Below are 21,702 nucleotides of genomic sequence, written 5' to 3' on the forward strand. Positions count from 1 at the left end.
TTTCCTGGTACTGTTCCCTGAAGGAAGGGCGTAGGTTGTGTGTGTTTTTAGCCTACGCAAATCGCCCCAGTCCAGCGCAAGACGAGCGGTCAACCGTGACAAGTGACAATATACATGCCAGTTCGGCAAGGACCAGTGTCGTAAATATTTCGGCGAAAGTAATCAACTGCAATGGTCAAGAAGGTTCGAGGCCAGTAGAGACACTATAAAAGAGCGAGTGTGTCAGAAAGACTTCACTTCACGTTACCTCGCAATGTGACCAGTACGAGGCGAGAACCAGCACGGTCTGTGAAGTCTGTGCGGAGCAGAGACTAGGGTTTTGTAAAGACAGTGTTAATGTTGTTGCCAATTGCGATGTATTTGAAATTAAACTGACTAATACTTTGGAGCCCTGAGTTGTGAGGTTCTTTATACATAGAGAGAGAGAGAGATATATACTAGTTGTCTCCCTTTAATAGAGTACTTTTTAACCGCAGAGCAGAATTGTGTTAGCTGAGCTTCTAAAGGCAGCACGGAAATACAGACGTTAGGGTACTTCAAAAAAGAAGATTACGTCCTACGCGTCATGCATCTAGCATGTTAACCAATGACTTTAATTCTGCCAAGTCACTGGTTTTCCTGGCTAGCTCAGGCAACCCATTCCATGCTGTAGTAGCTGCAGGAACATGCGTTGTCTTATTCTGTTATGTTGAGAGACCTGGCATAGAAGTGTTTACCAAACACTTTCATGGGATCACGTGTCATGAGCAGGTCATGTCTTCATAATGGAACATTGTCTGTCCCTTTGTTCCACGTGCACGCGAAAATCCTCCTGGTTAATATTTGGGAAAAAAAAAAGGGGGGGGGGGAGATTGTTTTCCTTTTTTACTAGGTATACTGTTTTGTGGCATTTTACGACTTTAGAGACGCTCTTTTCCCTTTGCGACTTCTCTTGTGACTAAAGTGTTTTACTGTATACTTGTAGGCCTACAATGTAGCCTGTATGTAATTAATATAGACATGATCAATTTGGGTGTGTCGCTTCTTGTAGCAATGAGACAGACTTAGTTAGATCCTCCCGCGAATTAGGCGGTAAGCAGCCTCTTCCCAGCTGGTGTCCACTTCTCCATGAAGGTGCGGTGTTAACTTATACAAGGACCTAATATCCGCCTCCATGTGTTGCCGTTCGGCTGAGGATTTCTTTGTTTCTGACCCGATCTCCGTGGCTCCTAAAATCCGTCTCAGCCACATTTAGCCTTCTGTTGATTTTGGCAGACGACTTCCATGTCTTACGTGCAAAGGTCAAGGTTGGGGGGGGAAACTGTAGTGTTAAATTTATGGCTTTTCAAGACAGACTACACGAAGAACAATCAACCGCTTTTATTATCATTTTAGATTTGTTCTTGCAATTAGAATTAAATCTTAGTTTTTTTCCTTCACAGTGTTTAGGTTGAAGCAAGACAGAAAACAATCTGGCCTGATTATCTTATAAAATACAGACGTTACTTCAAAAAAAAGAAGATGATTACGTCCTATGCGTTTCCCTAGGTCAATCTAGTCATTCTGCAAAGTCATTGATTTTCCTGGCTGACTCAGGCAACCCATTCTATGCTCTTATAGCACTAGGGAAGGAGCATTTGTAAAAATTTGTCCTAGCATATGGAACGATGAATGTGCCTTTATCTTTGTGTCTTCTGGGTATTTTATTAGGTTTTGTTCTTGTATTTGAAGTATGTGGTTCAGTGTTTTATGTATAATTGCTTCTTTACTTTTAAGTCTTCTATCCTGAAGGCTTTCTAAATTTAGTGATTTTACTAAAGGTGTTACTCTAGTCAAATGTGAATATTCGTTTGTTATGTATCTCACTGCTCTATTTTGTGTTTGTTCTAGTTTTTTAAAATGTTTTCTTGAGTTGTGGGGTCACAAACAGAGGATACATATTCTATTATTGGTCTAACCAAGGTTAAATAAAATTTATGTTATGATTAATGAAATTAATAAGATTAGCATTCTAAACTTCATACCATTATCTTCAGTCAAACTAGTTTACAACAAACCAGTATGGCTTTATCTTTATCTCAGCAAATCAATAGAAGAAGTGAACAAGCTTATTATAAGAAAAAATGTTTGTTTGTAAAATGTTTTACATGTTTCGGATGTTCCTTCAGAGTTGAAGAAAATTACTTCCTAGTCCAAACCTCCCGCAGGACGACGGGGGATGGGAACGAGCAGGGTTTGAACCCTGGACCATTGATAAATCTGAACGACAGTCCAGCGCGCAAACCGCACGACCAGGCAGCCATCCAAAAACAATAACAACATAACAACAAAAAAAAAAAGACAACAATCTGATAGTGTGAGTGACAAGGTAGATATACAGTTTAATAAATCAATTTTAAAAAATTTTTGCAACATGAAATAAATATAAACTGTCACAAATGATAATCTTGGTGGCCCATTAATGGACATCCACTGATAAAAAATGGTAGGGTAAATACTAATTTTGAAAATGAGTATATACAAGTATTTCTACTAGGACAAGTCTTGACAGTTGCTAGGAGACGTCAATGCAATCATCAGACTCCATGTCCAGACCAAAAGGAGTTTCCATAGGATCCATCTCTTCCCCATCAAAAGAGAATACAAGTGAAGAATGATCAAGTCCTTTCATTTCAGCAAATTTGTTGATGACATCTTGCAGTGGCCGGCGCTGGAAAAGAATAAGAAAATATAAATGTGAATTGTACGAGTTGGTCAAACTTGTGTCAGGGGCAGAGCTAGGATGGAGGAGAGTGCACATTTGAAAGCAACCCCCGGGCCCTTAATAGAGAAGGGCCCCCAAAGGAGTGTCTGAATTTATTTTATTTTTACATTAAATATTAAGCCAATGCCATGTTATCTTGCTATTTATGTTGTTATGTAAATTAGTGACCATGTTGCATGCATATATACCACACATATATATTATATATTTATTAAGTACATTAGCTCATGTCAAGATCTTGAATATCAAAATGCAGGGGCCCCTAAAGAGGTCAAGCCCCCCCCCCCCCCCCCCCCAATCCTTTGCTACGCAACTGACTTGTGTCGTAAGTTAGTTTTGATACTATTCGAGATAAGTATGGAGAAGGTTCTGTAGAAGCCAATCTCAAAAGTCTCTCAAATAAAATAATCTATGGCTTGAGAAAGTTTGGGGGTCCATGAGGTGTCGGAGTTTCAAGCATGACTTCTCTCAGACCTTTCCTGCAACTAAGTTGTAGGCCAATCTAGAGCCTTGGCATTCCTTTGGATCACAACAATGTCAAGGTCGTTTAAACTCTAAGAATGTAAACAGTCACTCCAAAGAAATGAAACAAGGGAGAAAGAAAGAAATACAAATACAGACTGACCAGATGGACAAAGTAACAGGGGAATGGAAAGATTGACCTAAGTGAATGAACTGACTGAACTTTTCTTTTTGTTAAGCTGGTCAGTCTTTTGTTTTGTTTATATATATTTTTACCTGTTTAAGATTTTGACTAGACTTCTACAGAACTTCCGCTATATTTGTCTTGAATAGTATCAAAACTAACATGTGACACAAGTCTTACCAACTTTCAGTTTACAAATATTTACATAGTTCTACTAAAACTAATGTAAAAACTTTTGCTATCTAACCTAAAACTCCTGATATTAAACATTGTTATGAAAATGTATGGTACATCTGATAAGATTGTGTGATCAAAGAATTCAGATCTAAAATCAAAACTTATCCTGTTTGCCTGCATTGTGGTAAAGATCTAAATCAAAAATTACCATTTGCCTGTATTATGGTTCAAATCTAAATCAAAACTTTCTCTGTTTGTCTTCACTGTGGTTCAGATCTAAATAAAAACTTACCCTGTTTGCCTGTATTGTGGTTCAGATCTAAATCAAAACTTACCCTGTTTGCCTGTATTGTGGTTCAGATCTAAATCAAAACTTACCCTGTTTGCCTGTATTGTGGTTCAGATCTAAATCAAAACTTACCCTGTTTGCCTGTATTGTGGTTCAGATCTAAATCAAAACTTACACTGTTTGCCTGTATTGTGGTTCAGATCTAAATCAAAACTTACCCTGTTTGCCTGTATTGTGGTTCAGATCTAAATCAAAACTTACACTGTTTGCCTGTATTGTGGTTCAGATCTAAATCAAAACTTACCCTGTTTGCCTGTATTGTGGTTCAGATCTAAATCAAAACTTACCCTGTTTGCCTGTATTGTGGTTCAGATCTAAATCAAAACTTACCCTGTTTGCCTGTATTGTGGTTCAGATCTAAATCAAAACGTACCCTGTTTGTCTGTATTGTGGTTCAGATCTAAATCAAAACTTACCCTGTTTGCCTGTATTGTGGTTCAGATCTAAATCAAAACTTACCCTGTTTGCCTGTATTGTGGTTCAGATCTAAATCAAAACTTACCCTGTTTGCCTGTATTGTGGTTCAGATCTAAATCAAAACTTACCCTGTTTGCCTGTATTGTGGTTCAGATCTAAATCAAAACTTACCCTGTTTGCCTGTATTGTGGTTCAGATCTAAATCAAAACTTACCCTGTTTGCCTGTATTGTGGTTCAGGTATGCCTGTATTGTGGTTCAGATCTTAATCAAAACTTACCCTGTTTGCCTGTATTGTGGTTCAGATCTAAATCAAAACTTACCCTGTTTGCCTGTATTGTGGTTCAGATCTAAATGAAAACTTACCCTGTTTGCCTGTATTGTGGTTCAGATCTAAATCAAAACTTACCCTGTTTGCCTGTATTGTGGTTCAGATCTAAATCAAAACTTACCCTGTTTGCCTGTATTGTGGTTCAGATCTAAATCAAAACTTACCCTGTTTGTCTGTATTGTGGTTCAGATCTAAATCAAAACTTACCCTGTTTGCCTGTATTGTGGTTCAGATCTAAATCAAAACTTACCCTGTTTGCCTGTATTGTGGTTCAGATCTAAATCAAAACTTACCCTGTTTGCCTGTATTGTGGTTCAGATCTTAATCAAAACGTACCCTGTTTGTCTGTATTGTGGTTCAGATCTAAATCAAAACTTACCCTGTTTGCCTGTATTGTGGTTCAGATCTAAATCAAAACTTACCCTGTTTGCCTGTATTGTGGTTCAGATCTAAATCAAAACTTACCCTGTTTGCCTGTATTGTGGTTCAGATCTAAATCAAAACTTACCCTGTTTGCCTGTATTGTGGTTCAGATCTAAATCAAAACTTACCCTGTTTGCCTGTATTGTGGTTCAGATCTAAATCAAAACTTACCCTGTTTGCCTGTATTGTGGTTCAGGTATGCCTGTATTGTGGTTCAGATCTTAATCAAAACTTACCCTGTTTGCCTGTATTGTGGTTCAGATCTAAATCAAAACTTACCCTGTTTGCCTGTATTGTGGTTCAGATCTAAATGAAAACTTACCCTGTTTGCCTGTATTGTGGTTCAGATCTAAATCAAAACTTACCCTGTTTGCCTGTATTGTGGTTCAGATCTAAATAAAAACTTACCCTGTTTGTCTGTATTGTGGTTCAGATCTAAATCAAAACTTACCCTGTTTGTCTGTATTGTGGTTCAGATCTAAATCAAAACTTACCCTGTTTGTCTGCACTGTGGTTCAGATCTAAATAAAAACTTACCCTGTTTGCCTGTATTGTGGTTCAGATCTAAATCAAAACTTACCCTGTTTGTCTGCACTGTGGTTCAGATCTAAATCAAAACTTACCCTGTTTGCCTGTATTGTGGTTCAAATCTAAATCAAAACTTACCCTGTTTGTCTGCACTGTGGTTCAGATCTAAATCAAAACTTACCCTGTTTGCCTGTATTGTGGTTCAAATCTAAATCAAAACTTACCCTGTTTGTCTGCACTGTGGTTCAGATCTAAATCAAAACTTACCTTGTTTGCCAGTATTGTGGTTTTGGATTTGTTACTCATGCGAATCACCAAGTTGATGACATCAGAGCTGTCCATCTCGTCCTGCTCACACTTTAAGCAGTGACATTCTGGAAAAGAAACGAATAATGTTAGGCGCTTGCATGCTGAGTCTTATGCAGATAAGTCAAACGAAGTTAATCTCAAACAACGAAATCAAATAACACAGTTGAAAGGCCAACAATAATAAGTTAGTCGACTGTTGTGTGTTTATGTTCTTGTGTGTTTATGGTCTTGTTGTGTGTTTATGTTCTTGTTGGGTGTTATGTTCTTGTTGTGTGTTTATGTTCTTGTTGTGTGTTTATGTTCTTGTTGGGTGTTTATGGTCTTGTTGTGTGTTTATGGTCTTGTTGTGTGTTTATGTTCTTGTTGTGTGTTTATGGTCTTGTGTGTTTATGTTCTTGTTGGGTGTTTATGTTCTTGTTGTGTGTTTATGTTCTTGTTGTGTGTTTATGTTCTTGTTGTGTGTTTATGTTCTTGTTGGGTGTTTATGGTCTTGTTGTGTGTTTATGGTCTTGTTGTGTGTTTATGGTCTTGTTGTGTGTTTATGTTCTTGTTGTGTGTTTATGGTCTTGTGGTGTGTTTATGTTCTTGTTGTGTGTTTATGTTCATGTTGTGTGTTTATGTTCATGTTCTTGTTGTGTGTTTATGTTCTTGTTGTGTGTTGTGAACTGATCTGTTCTTGTGTGTCAAAATGGCGTGATGTCCAGGTCTGCTTGTGTGTGTGTGTACTGTGTTATCGTGAACTGTTTTGTCATTCTTGTTCAATAAAACCTAGGATCAAGACATGTCTTCTTGTAGTGTTTCATTAGGTTACTACACCGACGCTGATAGCGAATGTCAACTTAGAAGTTTATAGTAACAGAGGGAACCATCGGATGTCATCAAGCTAAGACTCTACATCCATAAAACTGCCTCTCTCTAAAGTCATCAAAAGTATTGTTTACATTTTTCTATTCTTCTTAAAATCCTAGTCTTAATTTTAAATCGTCGCATCATTGTCTTTAAGCCAAAATGTTCCCTTTTTATGAAACAAGTCACTTTTCCAGCTAAATTCCTAATCGTGCCATAACAACACAAAATAAAAGCCATACAGTCAAATATTTTAACTTATAACCTTTGAGGACAACTCAATAGAAAAAACAAAATACTATGCATAATGAGTTATTTATTATATATATATACATTGTTACAACTCTCTAATTAATCACCTCATTTTAAACTACACTAGTTTCTCGCCCCTCGTCTAGGTATCCCTCAGCTTCAGCTGTGCATATGAAAAAAACAAAGTCTCAATAACTGGGTTAAAGAAGACGAACACAAACTTGTTCATCACATCGAACACTGACCACTGTGCCATAACAACACAAAATAAAAGCGATACAGTTACGTCAGTCAAATATTTTAACTTATAACATTTGAGGACAACTCAATAGAAAAAACAAAATACTATGCATAATGAGTTCTTCATTATATATATATATACATTGTTACAACTCTCTAATTAATCACCTCATTTTAAACTACACTAGTTTCTCGCCCCTCGTCTAGGTATCCCTCAGCTTCAGCTGTGCATACGAAAAAAAAACAAAGTCTCAATAACTGGGTTAAAGAAGACGAACACAAACTTGTTCATCACATCGAACACTGACCACTGTCCTTGCGTAAGCTTATACACCTCCGGTCATCCACTCAGACATTCCAACTGACACATACAAGTAAAACTTGATTATACACACATTCCTCCGTGACTTTATTTATATAGAGTTGTTTGTGCAAGTTCATGACGATTCTAAATCAACCACCGGCCGACAATGGTTGTGCTTGCAAATATGTAGGTCACAGCTGGGATTGCGTAGCCACGAGAAATATTGCATTCCTCATTGATCTTCGGACTCGATGACAAGCCTTATTATTATTATTATTAGGTATTGTTCAAACTCTTCTCAATGTTTTTCTTACATCATAACTATACAGGAAAACACTAAGCAGCTAATGGCTTCTAAAACACAGCTGGAGAACTCAGAGCACAAGATATTCAAAGAAGTTGGCTGCCTGGTCGTGAGGTTTGTGCGCTGGACTGTCGTTCGGATTTATCGATGCTCGAGGGTTCAAATCCTGCCCGCTCCCATCCCCCGTCGTCCTGCGGGAGGTTTGGACTAGGAAGTAAACTATCTTCAACTCTGAAGGAACATCCGAAACATGTAAAACATTTTACAAACATTTTACAAAACTAACTGCCGCAGACAGGCACATGACAAAAGAGAACATTTGAAAACTCTAAATTGTCTGCATTAGATGTGACAAGGAAAGGCAGGGAGCATTTTCCAAAGGCTGCAGCCTATTTGGACTAGCCAAGCCATTGGACTCGAGACAAAAATACACCTTCTCAAAACAATCGTCATTCCAACTGCTACATATGCATGTGAGACGTGGAAGTCATCTGTCTAAATTGAGAAAAGACTAAATGTGGCTCAACAGAGAGGGCTGAGACGGATTTTGGGAGTCAGTTACACAGACCGGATCTCAAACAGGGAAATGCTATGCCGAACTGGGAGTCGAACACTTAGTGAGGTTGTGACTGAGCATCGCATGAGGTTTGCGGGACATGTTCTACGTCAAAATGAATTACGCACACCATGAGTTGCGATAACATGGAAGCCAAAACGAGGAAAGCGCAAACAGGGACGTCCTCGTATTACCTGGCGACACACCTTCACGGAAGACCTCAGAACAGTGGACACCAGGTGGGAGGAGGCTTCAGACATTGTCAGTGACAGATCATTATGGAGACAGCTTGCCACCCAATGCGCCGAACAGCGCGGGAGGACCTAAGTCTAAGTAAGTAAGATGTGACACAAAATGGATGTCTCAACTAGGTCTGCATAGCCACACTAAATACTGCACCTCTCCTTGATCTTTGGATTTGAAGACTATGTCTAATTATTAGATTTGTGTATTAACAATTTTACAACATAGACTAGGATGTCCATTTTTGTCTTTTGTAAATAATTCAAAATGTGAAAGTGTGATGCAAAGAGAACTGAGAAAGCTAAATCTAGTTAGAAAGCATAGAAACCTTGTAATGATTATAAACCATACAAGCCAAAATTGCCTTAAATTAGCATCAAATTATCACACTTAATTGACATTTAGAATCAAAATAACCAGAATATAATGGGTTTTCATGTAGTGCAGTGATTCCCAAAGTGGTCTTTATAGACCCCTTGGGGTCTACAACGACTTCCAAAGGGTCTATGACAGTAATAAAATGAAATGGGTAATCTATGAGATGTAAATGGGGGTCTACGACAGTGGATTTTATTTAAGTAGGTCGAGACTTTAAAATTGTAGTGTTTAAATTCATTATTTTTCACTCACTAATTTTTTATTTTTTTTTACATGACTGAGACATTGAAAGAAAATGATTTGATGGATCCAAAAGAATTGGCTAGAATGATATAAAAAGGAATATTTAAAAATCATTTATTTGAGTTAAAATGTAAAAACAAAGTATCACAAACACTTAATACCACAAAACCTGGAATTATAGCCCTCAGAATAAAACTGGCCAGAAAGTACCACAGACAGCCATAGTTAATACCACAAAACCTGGAATTATAGCCCTCAGAATAAAATCTGCCAGAAAGTACCATAGACCTCAGATTTATAGACCTAATAGTAATAACTGCCACACTCAGAACTACACACTTACCTATAATATCTGCCACAGTCAGTCCAACAGACCTCAGACTATCAGAAGGCTTCAGTTTTTGATCATTAAGATACAGAGTTATATTGTGTTCATCTTCTTTGATTTCTTGACTCACTTTGGTGATGAGTGATTTGAAAGTTTCAGTCTGACGAGGGGAGAAAACAAATATAAATCATTTCATTATAGCAACTTATCTTTCCTGGCCATGACAAGAGGTTCCTAGTACGCTCTAGAAAACGTTGCCTAGAGAAAGTCTGGCTTAGCATATATTTATAGCTTTTATATATTTATAGCTTTTATATATTTATAGCTTTTATATATTTATGGCTTTTATATATTTATGGCTTTTATATATTTATAGCTTTCATATATTTATAGCTTTTATATAGCGCTACTTTCATGCTTATAGCATGCTCAGAGCGCTTTGGTCCGATCTCATTTGTGAAACAGTGGGGGGGGGGGGGGGGGGTATCTAGGAGTTGGTTTTCCGTGCTGCCTTTAGGCGCTCAGTAAACACAACTCTGCCCGAGTCGGGTGTCGAACCTCAAGCCCCCTTCTAGGTAGCCAAGCCAAGTTGAAGTGCACTTGGCCTCTCGACCACACTTCCCTCGCATATAATATGTGAAGATTTTTTTTTAATATACAAAATACTTACTGTCAACAGAACACTTTTTATGATAAAAAATAAAAGACAGTTTTTTCATTGGGCGGGGGGTGGGGGGTGGATGGAGAGAGAGAGAGAGAGAGGCGCCTGAGTTGTAAAAATTTTAGAAACACAGAAATTGTAGGTCAATAAATCTGGACCTTGGATCCCAGTTCAAGCAATAAAACTCTAAGCCCCAGTGCACATAAATGTCACATAAAACACTAAGACCCCAGTGCACATATATTTCACATAAAACACTAAGACCCCAGTGCACATAAATGTCACATAAAACACTTAGACCTCAGTGCACATAAATGTCACATAAAACACTTAGACCCCAGTGCACATAAATGTCACATAAAATACTAGGACCCCAGTGCACATAAATCACTAAGACCCCAGTGCACATAAAACACTAAGACCCCAGTGCACATAAATGTCACATAAAACACTTAGACCCCAGTGCACATAAATGTCACATAAAACACTAAGACCCCAGTGCACATAAATGTCACATAAAACACTAAGACCCCAGTGCACATAAATGTCACATAAAATACTAGGACCCCAGTGCACATAAATGTCACATAAAACAATACGAACCAATTGCACATATATTTCACATAAAACACTAAGACCCCAGTGCACGTGAATGTCACATAAAACACTAAGACCCCAGTGCACAAAAATGTCACATAAAACAAACTTTTTTTTTTAGTCTATAAGCTAATACATATTACCAAAGAGTATGGCTTACCATATTCATCCTGAACTTGTGTACAGCAGACAAGTAGCGAACTTTGACCAATATGTCTTCCATCATTTCCTCATACAGTAACACTACATCACTCTCCAAGCTTATCTTCTTCCTACGGCTTTTGTTTCTAGGTGTTTTATTCAGGACGCCCTTCACCTGGCTTAGTGCGCTAAACAAAAACATTATGAAAGAGGGCTTTTAAAACCATCCAGCAAAACACAAGTCAACAAAGTTAACACGACTATATGAAACAAAGTTTTTTTCGCTACCATTGAGAAGATCAGACATCCAACTTACTCTAGAGCTTTGGAAAGTTTCTTATTGATTCGTTTGGTTTTCTGGGGTTTTTTAGCACTTGGCGGAGGAGTTGGCGACCTGACATTTAAGCTTGTTTCTGGGCAATCATTAGCAGTGCTTCTTTCAGAGTCTTCACTGAAATGATTTCAGAACAGTTTTGAATACTTTTAAATGTTTACAATAATCAGTAACTTTTCATCTTACATCTTATCTTATAAAACACAGACATTACTTCAAACAAGATGATTACGTTCTACGCGTCATGCATTTAGTCATGCATATTAACCAAAGACTTAAATTCTGCCAAGTCACTGGTTTTCCTGGCTGGCTCAGGCAACCCATTCAATGCTCAAATAACACTAGGGAAAAAGGAGCATTTGTACAAATTTGTCCTAGCATATGGAACAAGGAATGTGCCTTTAAAAATAAGCCTACTAACAAATATTCAACAAAAAAAACAAAACTCAGGTGAAACTAGAGTGGCATACACTTTCTGCCATCTTAATGGTCCAGAGTTCAAACCCTGACCACAATCATCCCCTACAGCCGGAAGTTTGAACAAGGATTTCACTTTGATTAAAATGATTAAATTATTTATTCCTTCTAATTTTGAAGAGAGCTGACTTTCATAACCAATACAGCAGGTGGCGTGACCTATGACATTTCGTTTACAGTGAAAGTTTTAACTAGTTAGACATCATGACTAGCTCAAAATAGTTAACTCTAACTAGATAGTCTAACTTTTGTTCCTGAACTAACTAGAATGGCTAAAAATAGCTTAGGAATTTCCAGAATGCTAAAATAGAGTTAGGGTAGATCATTTCAATAACTATATAGCTTTAAATAAGAACAATCTGGTATAAACTTTGTCACATGTAAATTATGAGTGCGTCTGGTGTGAATGTACACTTTGGTTTCTTATAGTTATAATGTTTTTTGTTTGGTGTAATGCACAAATTGTAAGACAAATTTCCTTACGGATAATAAAGATTATTATTATTATTATTATTATTTAGCGCTACTTTCATGCTTATAGCATTGCTCAGAGCACTTAGATGGTCCAATCTCATTTGTGGACCAGCGGGGGAGGTGGTATCTGAGAGTTTTTTTCTGTGCTGCCAGTAGGCGCTCAGTAAGCACAACTCTGAGAGTCGGGTGTCCAACCTCAAGCCCTCTTCATAGGTAGCCAAGCCAAGCCAAGTGTACTTAACCTTTTGACCACACCAGAAAAGTAGTGTCCAGTACAAGACAGAGAGTTCAGAAGAGTTTAGTGTAGCATTGAAGCATTAAAGTCATTGTTTTGTGTTGAGAAGTCTACAGTACTAATATTAATTAGACAATAAAGAATTACATGTAAACATTATTTGGAGCCAGAGTTGTCAAGTTCTTGAGTTGGTTGTGTCCTGTTGTGCAGTGTTTCCACAGAGCCTGACAGAGAGTCATAGCAATCTATAGGCCCAGATATAATTCTATTCATGGCTAAACAGTTTGGACACCTATTTGGACTAGATTTACCCCACAGAAAAAAAAAAAGAGGGGCAGAGGAGAACAAGAACCATTGTGACCAAGAAGTCATGGAAAGATCACTCTTTTATTTATTTCTACCCCATGTAACTTTAGAGGCGAAAAAAAAAGAGGGGGAGGAGAACAAGTAATCTACTCTGTATTCAACCGTCCCTAAATAGCAGGGCCGGACTTAACCATTGTGGGGCACTATGCGAAACGGATTTCGCGCTGCCAAATTTGGGTAGGGATACGGATAATATGTGAAAAATTAAGAGTTTGTATTAGAAAATAAATTTGTCTATGCATTTTATTCATTCTTTACTACGTAGAGAATTACTTTACGAACCTTGCATTTAGCAAAGTCATGCAGTGTATATCATAAAAATTCTATTTCCTACATATATCAAGCTCAATAGCAAGAATTATCAAATGTTTCAATCTATCTACGAGAATTGTTGACCTTCATTAGTTTGAGGCGCGAGAAGCTTCTTTTACCAGATTCCACAATTACAGGTATTGCATAATGCCATTTTTTTATTGTGTTTAGGATTGGCATTTTCCATATTGAATGACACCCCAAAATGACAATTTTTGTCTATATATTTCAGGACATTTGTATGATTTTCAAAAGATTTTTATAATTTCCGGAGATTTCCAGTACTTTTCGTATAGTTTGCAATTTCCTGAGATTTCCAGGAGCTCCTGGTAAATCAGGAGGCCATGGGAAATCTGTTATAAGTTATAAAATGGTTTAATTTAATAATTTACACCTAGAATTAGCGCAGGTTCTATGAAAGTGCAGGGGCCCACTGCGGTCGCATAGGTTGCAGTGGCCTAAGGCTGGCTCTACAAAATAGCGGTGTATGCTACATAGTGGGTCGACAAGTATATATATATTCCCTGATTGCTAAGTTTTCCTCACTCTTGATCTAAAAAATATAAAGTTTTCTATTTTAAAAAAGTCTCTTACCTGACATCGGATGACTCTGAGGACTCTCTAGCAGGTTTCTTTTTTACCTTTCTTTTGGTTGTTGATCTATCTATGTCATACATTAATATTTCATTAAACATGTTTGAATACTATGAATATTTGTTTTGTTTTATATTTTTAATAAACTTAAGTTCACTTAAACGTGGAGGCAGTTACACTGATAGTGGACATATTTAGTTTCACTGATAGTGGACATATTTAGTTTTACTGATAGTGGACATATTTAGTTTCACTGATAGTGGACATATTTAGTTTCACTGATAGTGGACATATTTAGTTTCACAGATAGTGGACATATTAAGATTCACTGATACTGGACATATTTAGTTTCACTGATAGTGGACAGAGTTTCACTGATAGTGGACATATTTAGTTTCACTGATAGTGGACAGACTTTCACAGTTGACATGTAGTTGACACATTAAGTTTCACAGATAGTGGACATATTAAGCTTCACTGATAGTGGACATATTAAGCTTCACTGATAGTGGACAAGTGGACATATTAAGCTTCACTGATAGTGGACAGAGTTTCACTGATAGTGGACATATTTAGTTTCACTGATAGTGGACAGAGTTTCACTGATAGTGGACATATTTAGTTTCACTGATAGTGGACAGACTTTCACAGTTGACATGTACTTGACACATTTAGTTTCACAGATAGTGGACATATTAAGCTTCACTGATAGTGGACAGAGTTTCACTGATAGTGGACATATTTAGTTTCACTGATAGTGGACAGACTTTCACAGTTGACATGTACTTGACACATTTAGTTTCACAGATAGTGGACATATTAAGCTTCACTGATAGTGGACAGAGTTTCACTGAGAGTGGACATATTTAGTTTCACTGATACTGGAGACAGTTTCACTGATAGTGGATAGAATTTCACTGATAGTGGACATACTTCTTCTTCTTCTTCTTCTAGCCAGCTTTATTGCTGCTGAGCTGTGAGCTCTTTTGCAGACTGTGCCAAGGCAAAAAAGTGTGCTGTTTTCTTCAGTTGTTCAGCACTGCCGTACAGGGTGTTGGTTATGTTGGTCTGTAGTGGAAGTAGGGTCTGCCTAAGGAGGGTTAGGAAGGGGCATTCAAAGAGGATATGGTTTACGGTTTTATAAGGGTGGGCGCCATCAGATATTGTTGTCTTTACTGACTCCCAATCCACTCTGCAAGAACTTAACAGCAGCACCTCAAACAGCCCAAGAGAGTTGACAACACTAATTGTGATAATCCATCAGATGATCTCAAAATTAAATATCAATATCACACTACAGTGGATCCCTGGACACATTGGCATCATAGGAAATGATAGTGGACATATTAAGTTTCACTGATTGTGGAGACAGTTCAATTTATAGTGGACAGTTTCACTAACATATATTTAGTTTCAAAGACAGTGGACATATTTAGTTTTACTGATAGTGGACATATTTAGTTTTACTGATAGTGGACATATTTAGTTTCACAGACAGTGGACATATTTAGTTTTAGTGATAGTGGGCATATTTAGTTTTACTGATAGTGGACATATTTAGTTTTACTGATAGTGGACATATTTAGTTTCACAGACAGCGGACATATTAGTTACACAGACAGTGGACATATTTAGTTTTACTGATGGACATATTTAGTTTCACAGACAGTGGACATATTAGTTACACAGACAGTGGACATTCTTAGTTACACAGACAGTGGACATATTTAGTTTCACAGACAGTGGACATATTAGTTACACAGACAGTGGACATATTAGTTACACAGACAGTGGACATATTAGTTACACAGACAGTGGACATATTAGTTTCACAGACAGTGGACATATTAGTTACACAGACAGTGGACATATTTAGTTTTACTGATAGTGGACATATTTAGTTTCACAGACAGTGGACATATTAGTTACAGGGACAGTGGACATATTTAGTTTTACTGATAGTGGACATATTTAGTTTCACAGACAGTGGACATATTAGTTACACGGACAGTGGACATATTTAGTTACACAGACAGTGGACATATTTAGCTTCACATATAGGGGACACAGTTACACAGATAGTTGATATAGTTTGTGCTTAAAGGAATACATACTTTCTGTTTCAGTAGTTCTACTTGAAGGAACAGACTCAAGTTTCACAGCCTCTTTTGACAAATCAAGACTCTGAAGAGACATCTTAAAGTTTTTTGCAACACATTGTGAATATACAGATGCATTGTGGGAAATACTTTGATCAACATTGGAAGATGAATCTAAACGCTTTTTAGCCAGGCCACGCCGCGCTGTCTTTTTCGGCTCCGTAGAAACGTCTGTATTGTGTGACTTTGTTAAAATGTCTGTTGAGCACTGTTGATCTTCAATAGGTGGCAGAACGCCGATTCTCAACGGTGTGTCTCCATCCTCTGGCACTGTGACAGGTTGATCGTCTGAACAAATGTAGACGCTGCTGTCTAAACTGCTGACAGAATTATCACAATCGATAATCTCAGTGTCATCTACAGAAGTTGTTTTTTCTCTGTTAGTTGACCTTCTGCAGGCTCTCGCTGGCAATCTCTTTGTGGCTGTCTTTAAGCTCTGACCTGCTCTGGAATTTCTTCTAGTACGTGGAGAACATTCTTCTGAAGGATTGGAAAATCGTTTTCTTCTATTCATTCTGACTGTTTGTTAAAATATGACACTTTACTTCGACTTGCTCAAACATCCTACGTGAAATACGTGAAAGTCGAGTTACCAACTCTATAGCGATCAAATACAACGTTCATCTAAATAACAATAATCTATCAGCTCTTAGCCCGAAAAATCACGAAACTTAAAAAAGTCGATTCGATCACAGTGTGCCAAATATGAAATACACATTTAGAAATTAATATAGAAAAATTATGAGCATGCAGGTCCAAGGGGGCAAAGCATCCTGTAATGTGGCCAATTTTTTTTCCTCTATAGGTATCGATAAACAAAGGTTTCTTTAAGGAAAAGAATTTTAAAACATTTTCTAGGATTATTTTTAAACCAAACAATATTTTATTTATACTTTTTATTATTTAAGGTGATGTGAAATCTAAAATCAGACTGATGCACTCACTGGCCACTGTCTCATTCTTATATGCTTGTGAATTTGGACGCTGACTGCAGATCTCGAGAAGAGGATCTTAGCAATGGATGAGCTGCTAACCACTGTCAAAAAACACAAACTTAAACTCTATGGCCACATCCCAAGGAGGAATGTCCTCAAGGCTCGTAAAGACCTTCCTTTAGGGAAGAGTACTAGGAAAAAGAAGAAGAGGCAGCAAAAGCGATGGGAAGTTATAGTTATTATAAAATACAGTATTACAGACGTTACTTCAAAAAAGATGAGACTTATCACTTGACTAAGTCTAAGTTCGCTAAAACAGAAGTAACTTAACTAGATCTATAAGTATAGACTATATAAATATAAATAACATTGATTATATTGGCTTAGATATAGAATCTATAATATATTATTATATAATTATATATAATCACTAATGAGTCGACTCTACTAATTAATATCATTTATTTATATATATGACTAAATTCGTCTAAATCAGTCACTAATGTCTAATCACGGTCACCTAATCATTTTTTTTAAAGGGAAGCTCCGATGGTTTTTCAAATTTGAGTTATTGACATATTTAAATTCTGTGTAAAAAGTTGTAATAGTAAACATTTTACCATTTTGTATTTAAATGCTTAGAAACATTTATATTTAATAAATTAGACAGTAAATTCTTGATATCTAAAAAAAAACAGGGTTCTTTGAGATTTTTTTTTTTAGGTTAGGCATACGTGACTTGCCTCATCAATACTGAAAAGGAAACTAAATTTAACCAAAATGTATCGCTTCATTCTTACAGCAGCTGTTAGGCTTAGTGACGGCCTAGCCCAGAGCTATGGTACAGTTATATATAGATAGATCTAAAAGCATTAGGATAACCAACTCGAGAAAAAAAGTAATATTTTCATCTAAGCCTCTCTTTGTCCCAAGAAGTAAATAGATTGTGTGTATGACTGATTTGAACAAACTGGTCAGTGTAAGGCTAGTCTAGACTACGTGTAGTCGGTCATGACAAGAAAACTTATCGATAGTGTTTATTGTGTGTTGAGTGGTCAGGCGAGAAAATACACACTGCCGAGGCCATGGTTAGTCAAGCATGTAGACTCTAAATGGTAAATCTACTTTTAACACGCATTTTTTTCTTTGCTTACAAGATCTGGATCTAACTGCATAGACAAAGATATATTTCTTTTACAAGAATGTAAACTTTACTATATATTATTATATGGTTTTCCGTTACACATTAAGTCAATAAATTAAATTAATAGAGTAGGATCAGAGTTTACACAGATGGCTCATCCCATAAAGCCACCACAAATGGAGGAGCTGGAATACTTATCGAATGGCCAGATGGAGGAAAACTAGAAAAATCCTTTGCAACTGGAGAGCTCTCTGACAGTCACAGAGCAGAAAGGGAAGCACTAGCACTAGCTGCTACCATGCTAGCAAATCATCCAAGTTCCCCTCACAGTCAGATTGTCTTTCTAACAGACGCAAAAACAACCCTCCAAAGCCTGCAAAACTCTGATTCCCCTTGTATTAAAAACCTCAGAACAGCACTCACAAAGCTCAACCACAACAGCAAAAAAACCGTCATTCAATGGATACCAGCTCACATACAACTAGCAGGAAATGAGAAGGCTGACACACTCGCCAAGAGTGGGAGAACAAACTCACAAGTAAACTCTGCTCTCTATCCAGAAGAAATGAAGAAATTAATTGTAGATAAAATAAATGAGAAATGGACGAGCTCCCATCCAAATCACAAGAAAGATGATGCTTACTATAAGCTATCCCGACAAGACCAACGTCTAATCTTTCGACTCAGGACCGGACACAACAGAATGCGACAACACATGTTCCGGAAGCTCAAAATTGGAACCAGTGAAATCTGCCCATGTGGAGTATCACCAGAAAATGCCGACCACGTCCTCCAAAACTGCTCTCTCTACCAAGAGGCCCGTATAAGACATTGGCCCCAAATCACCCCAATAGAAAGGAAACTATATGGAGAGCTCCCTGATTTGGAAACCACTGCGCAGTTCATCTCATGTATTGGTCTAGTCATATGAACACTCCAACATAACAATGAGAACGATGAAGAAGAAGAAGAAGAAGAAAATTAATAGGAGGTCTGTCTGTGTGATATGATTGACATCACATAGAAACCCGGTGAAAGTCTGACCGTTTTGGATGCGCAGGAAAATTAGGCCTACGTCAGAAAAAACATCAATTACTAAGACTACTAGATTCTAAGTCTAAGTTATTATTATTATTGCAAATAAAAAAAAAAAAGAATGATATAAAATCTATAAAATTAAAAATGATATCTGTAATTACTGTAAATCAAAACACAAATTAGATCTAGACTATAGATCTACTATTTAATTTGTTTAATTTTAATCAGTGAGTAGGCCTATTACTAGTATTACTAAGTATTAGTATTAATAGTATTATCTTATCTTATATAATACAGACGTTACTTCAAAAAAGAAGATGATTACGTCCTACGCGTCATGCATTTAGTCATGCATATTAACCAATGACTTAAAGGGTAACTCCGACGGTTTTGACAATTTTTGATATAATATGTGTTTTGATTTATAGATAATGAATATATTATTCTTTTTTTTTTTATTTGCAAGAATAACTTAGTAATTGATGTTTTTGTGACATAATTTTTCTGCGCATCCAAAACAGTCAGATTTTCACTGAATTTCTTTGTGACGTCACGACGGTGCACTCAAATCCTATTGATACTCATTGATAGGGAGGCGAAAAAGAAATTATCTTTGATAAAAAAAAATTTTTGTTATTACATCATTAAAATACTTTAAATACTTTAAAAGAAATTTCTAATGGTGTATAAATTATGACTGTATGTTTGACCGTAAGAAAATTATGATTTTTTTGTGCTGTTTCGACCTAACATTGGTTGACATGGAAAAAGTGATGAGAGAGCTTGACGCTGGCTCAGCCGGCGAGACACACCCCCAAGGTCAAAAGTTAAAAAGTTGGAATTGAGTTTCGTAGACGATAGATCTACTTATTAAATAAGAAATTTAATAGTAGATCTAGTATTCGTAGTAAATTTCTAGCTCACAAATCTGATTTCATTTATATTTATGAACTTCAGTTGTTTAAAATGTCTCAGTAGTATCATTAATTGAATTCTTTGGCCTGGAAATCCAATGTATTGTTGGTACTGCACCTGGTATTAACTTCAATTTTTTTTTTAAATCCCATTTCCACGGCAATGAAGTTGCTGAAACAGCTTCTCTCAAAATGGTTTGAGCATAAACAGGAATTAGCTAATGCCTTTGTAAAATATTTGCTCTTCAGGCGAATAAATTTTCCCCATTTTCCCTTTAAAACTTCATCTCTTGGAAACAAATGAAAAGAGACACTAATTTCTGTATCAGCATACTTGCTGATTTTATCTTTGTGATTGGAACTACTGCAACAAGCTGAAGAACAATATTTAATTTTCTTCAAGTAGAAATAGAGGTTTATAAACAATGACCGATTATAAATCAACGTGGAGACTAGATCTAGCTGTGAAGCGTAACAATAAATGCGATCCGATAGGTCTAGATCTAGACTAGAGAGTTTATCGGTTATATAGGTCTAGATCTATATTTAGCCAGCACCCTCGTGACGTCACGTTTTTAAAAACTAAAAACATCTCGCAGAACCCCGTTTTTTTGGGGGCGTGGAGAATTTTCTGTCTAATTTATTAAATATAAAATTTTCCGAGCATTTAAATAAAAAATGATATAATGTTTACTATTACAACTTTTTACGCAGAATTTAAATATGTCAATAACTAAAATTTGAAAAACTATCGGAGTTTCCCTTTAAATTCTGCCAAGTCACTGTTGACATTGTGTTTATTATTATATAGCTCAGGCAACCCATTCCATGCTCTAATAGAATAGCACTATTATTTTTTATATTATACATTTATAAGTTGACATAAACATTTATTATACAATATACTATTATATAGATCTAGATCTAAGTCTACTAATACTAATAGATTTATAGTCTTTTAGAATATTTAGATCTATAAAAAAAATATTCAAAATCATCGGAGTTTCCCTTTACTTTGTTCTAACTTAAATTTAGACTTAAAATTAATCACAAAGAATTCAATGATTCAATGTTATGGATTTAGTCGATGTATAAGTAAAAATAGACTCCAGATCTATAAATTTAGATATACTAATCACTAGATTTAGATTTTAGATCTAATGAGTAATGTAGACTGTTGTAGTACGTCTCGATAGAATATATCAGTTGATCTATAGAATCTAGACTTCTAAAGTTAAAGGTAGATTTGGTAATTTCAAAATAACTTGATTGTCGCAAGAGTTATTCTTCTTGGTTAGTACAAACTCTCAACTAGAAATAATGTAGCTAAAAATGTATCAAAGTTAGGCTAAATTTTCAAAACACGGACGCCTGGCAGCTAAAACATATATCGAGACAGCTGGAGGTCACTCACAAAGGCCGTGGGGTACACATTTGAGACCGAAAGAAAATCCGCTGCCGAGGGCAGATGTTGACGGCGAAAAGAAAATCTAAATCGACCACCTGCGGACAATGGTTATACCCTTGCCCTTGGTGTGGCAAAATATGTAGGTCACAGCTGGGGCTGCGCCGCCTCGGGAAACACCGCATTCCTCTCTAATCTTCGGACTCGAAGACAAGCCTTATTATTATAGAGCAAGAAAAAAAATCTATTTGCATCCTAACTATGCCAAAATCAAGAATTAATTTCTTAATTGCTAAGACT

General features: G+C 36.6%; 1 protein-coding gene across 3 annotated transcripts; it reads right to left on the reverse strand.

Annotated features, from left to right (window-relative positions):
- Positions 1–2,334: 2,334 nt before the first annotated feature.
- Positions 2,335–21,275, reverse strand: LOC106062382 (NFATC2-interacting protein-like). Of its 3 annotated transcripts, none has more exons than XM_056006939.1 (8): positions 21,184–21,275; positions 15,922–16,530; positions 13,808–13,877; positions 11,332–11,466; positions 11,035–11,203; positions 9,632–9,776; positions 5,881–5,987; positions 2,335–2,689 (listed from the first exon to the last, which is right to left on the reverse strand). In XM_056006939.1, exons 2-8 carry the CDS (start codon positions 16,478–16,480, stop codon positions 2,534–2,536), a joined length of 1,341 nt encoding a protein of 446 aa, XP_055862914.1. In that variant the 5' UTR covers positions 16,481–16,530; positions 21,184–21,275; the 3' UTR covers positions 2,335–2,533. The 3 variants fall into 3 exon arrangements, with proteins under 3 accessions (XP_055862914.1, XP_055862913.1, XP_055862915.1); XM_056006938.1 differs by having other exon boundaries at positions 21,137–21,258; XM_056006940.1 differs by lacking the exon at positions 21,184–21,275 and adding an exon at positions 16,911–17,248.
- Between the last annotated feature and the right edge of the window lie 427 nt (positions 21,276–21,702).

This window comes from Biomphalaria glabrata, chromosome 12 (genome assembly GCF_947242115.1).
Source record: "Biomphalaria glabrata chromosome 12, xgBioGlab47.1, whole genome shotgun sequence".
Classification (NCBI taxonomy): Eukaryota; Metazoa; Mollusca; class Gastropoda; family Planorbidae; genus Biomphalaria; species Biomphalaria glabrata.

What these genes read in the sequence shown, in the direction of transcription:
- LOC106062382 (XM_056006939.1), bottom strand. Translation starts at nt 16,480, where the DNA reads ATGAATAGAAGAAAACGATTTTCCAATCCTTCAGAAGAATGTTCTCCA. An exon ending in TAGAACTACTGAAACAGAAA is followed by an intron (nt 13,878 to 15,921) that starts GTATGTATTCCT and finishes TGTATGACATAG; the next exon opens with ATAGATCAACAACCAAAAGA. An exon ending in ACAAGTTCAGGATGAATATG is followed by an intron (nt 9,777 to 11,034) that starts GTAAGCCATACT and finishes TCCCCTCGTCAG; the next exon opens with ACTGAAACTTTCAAATCACT.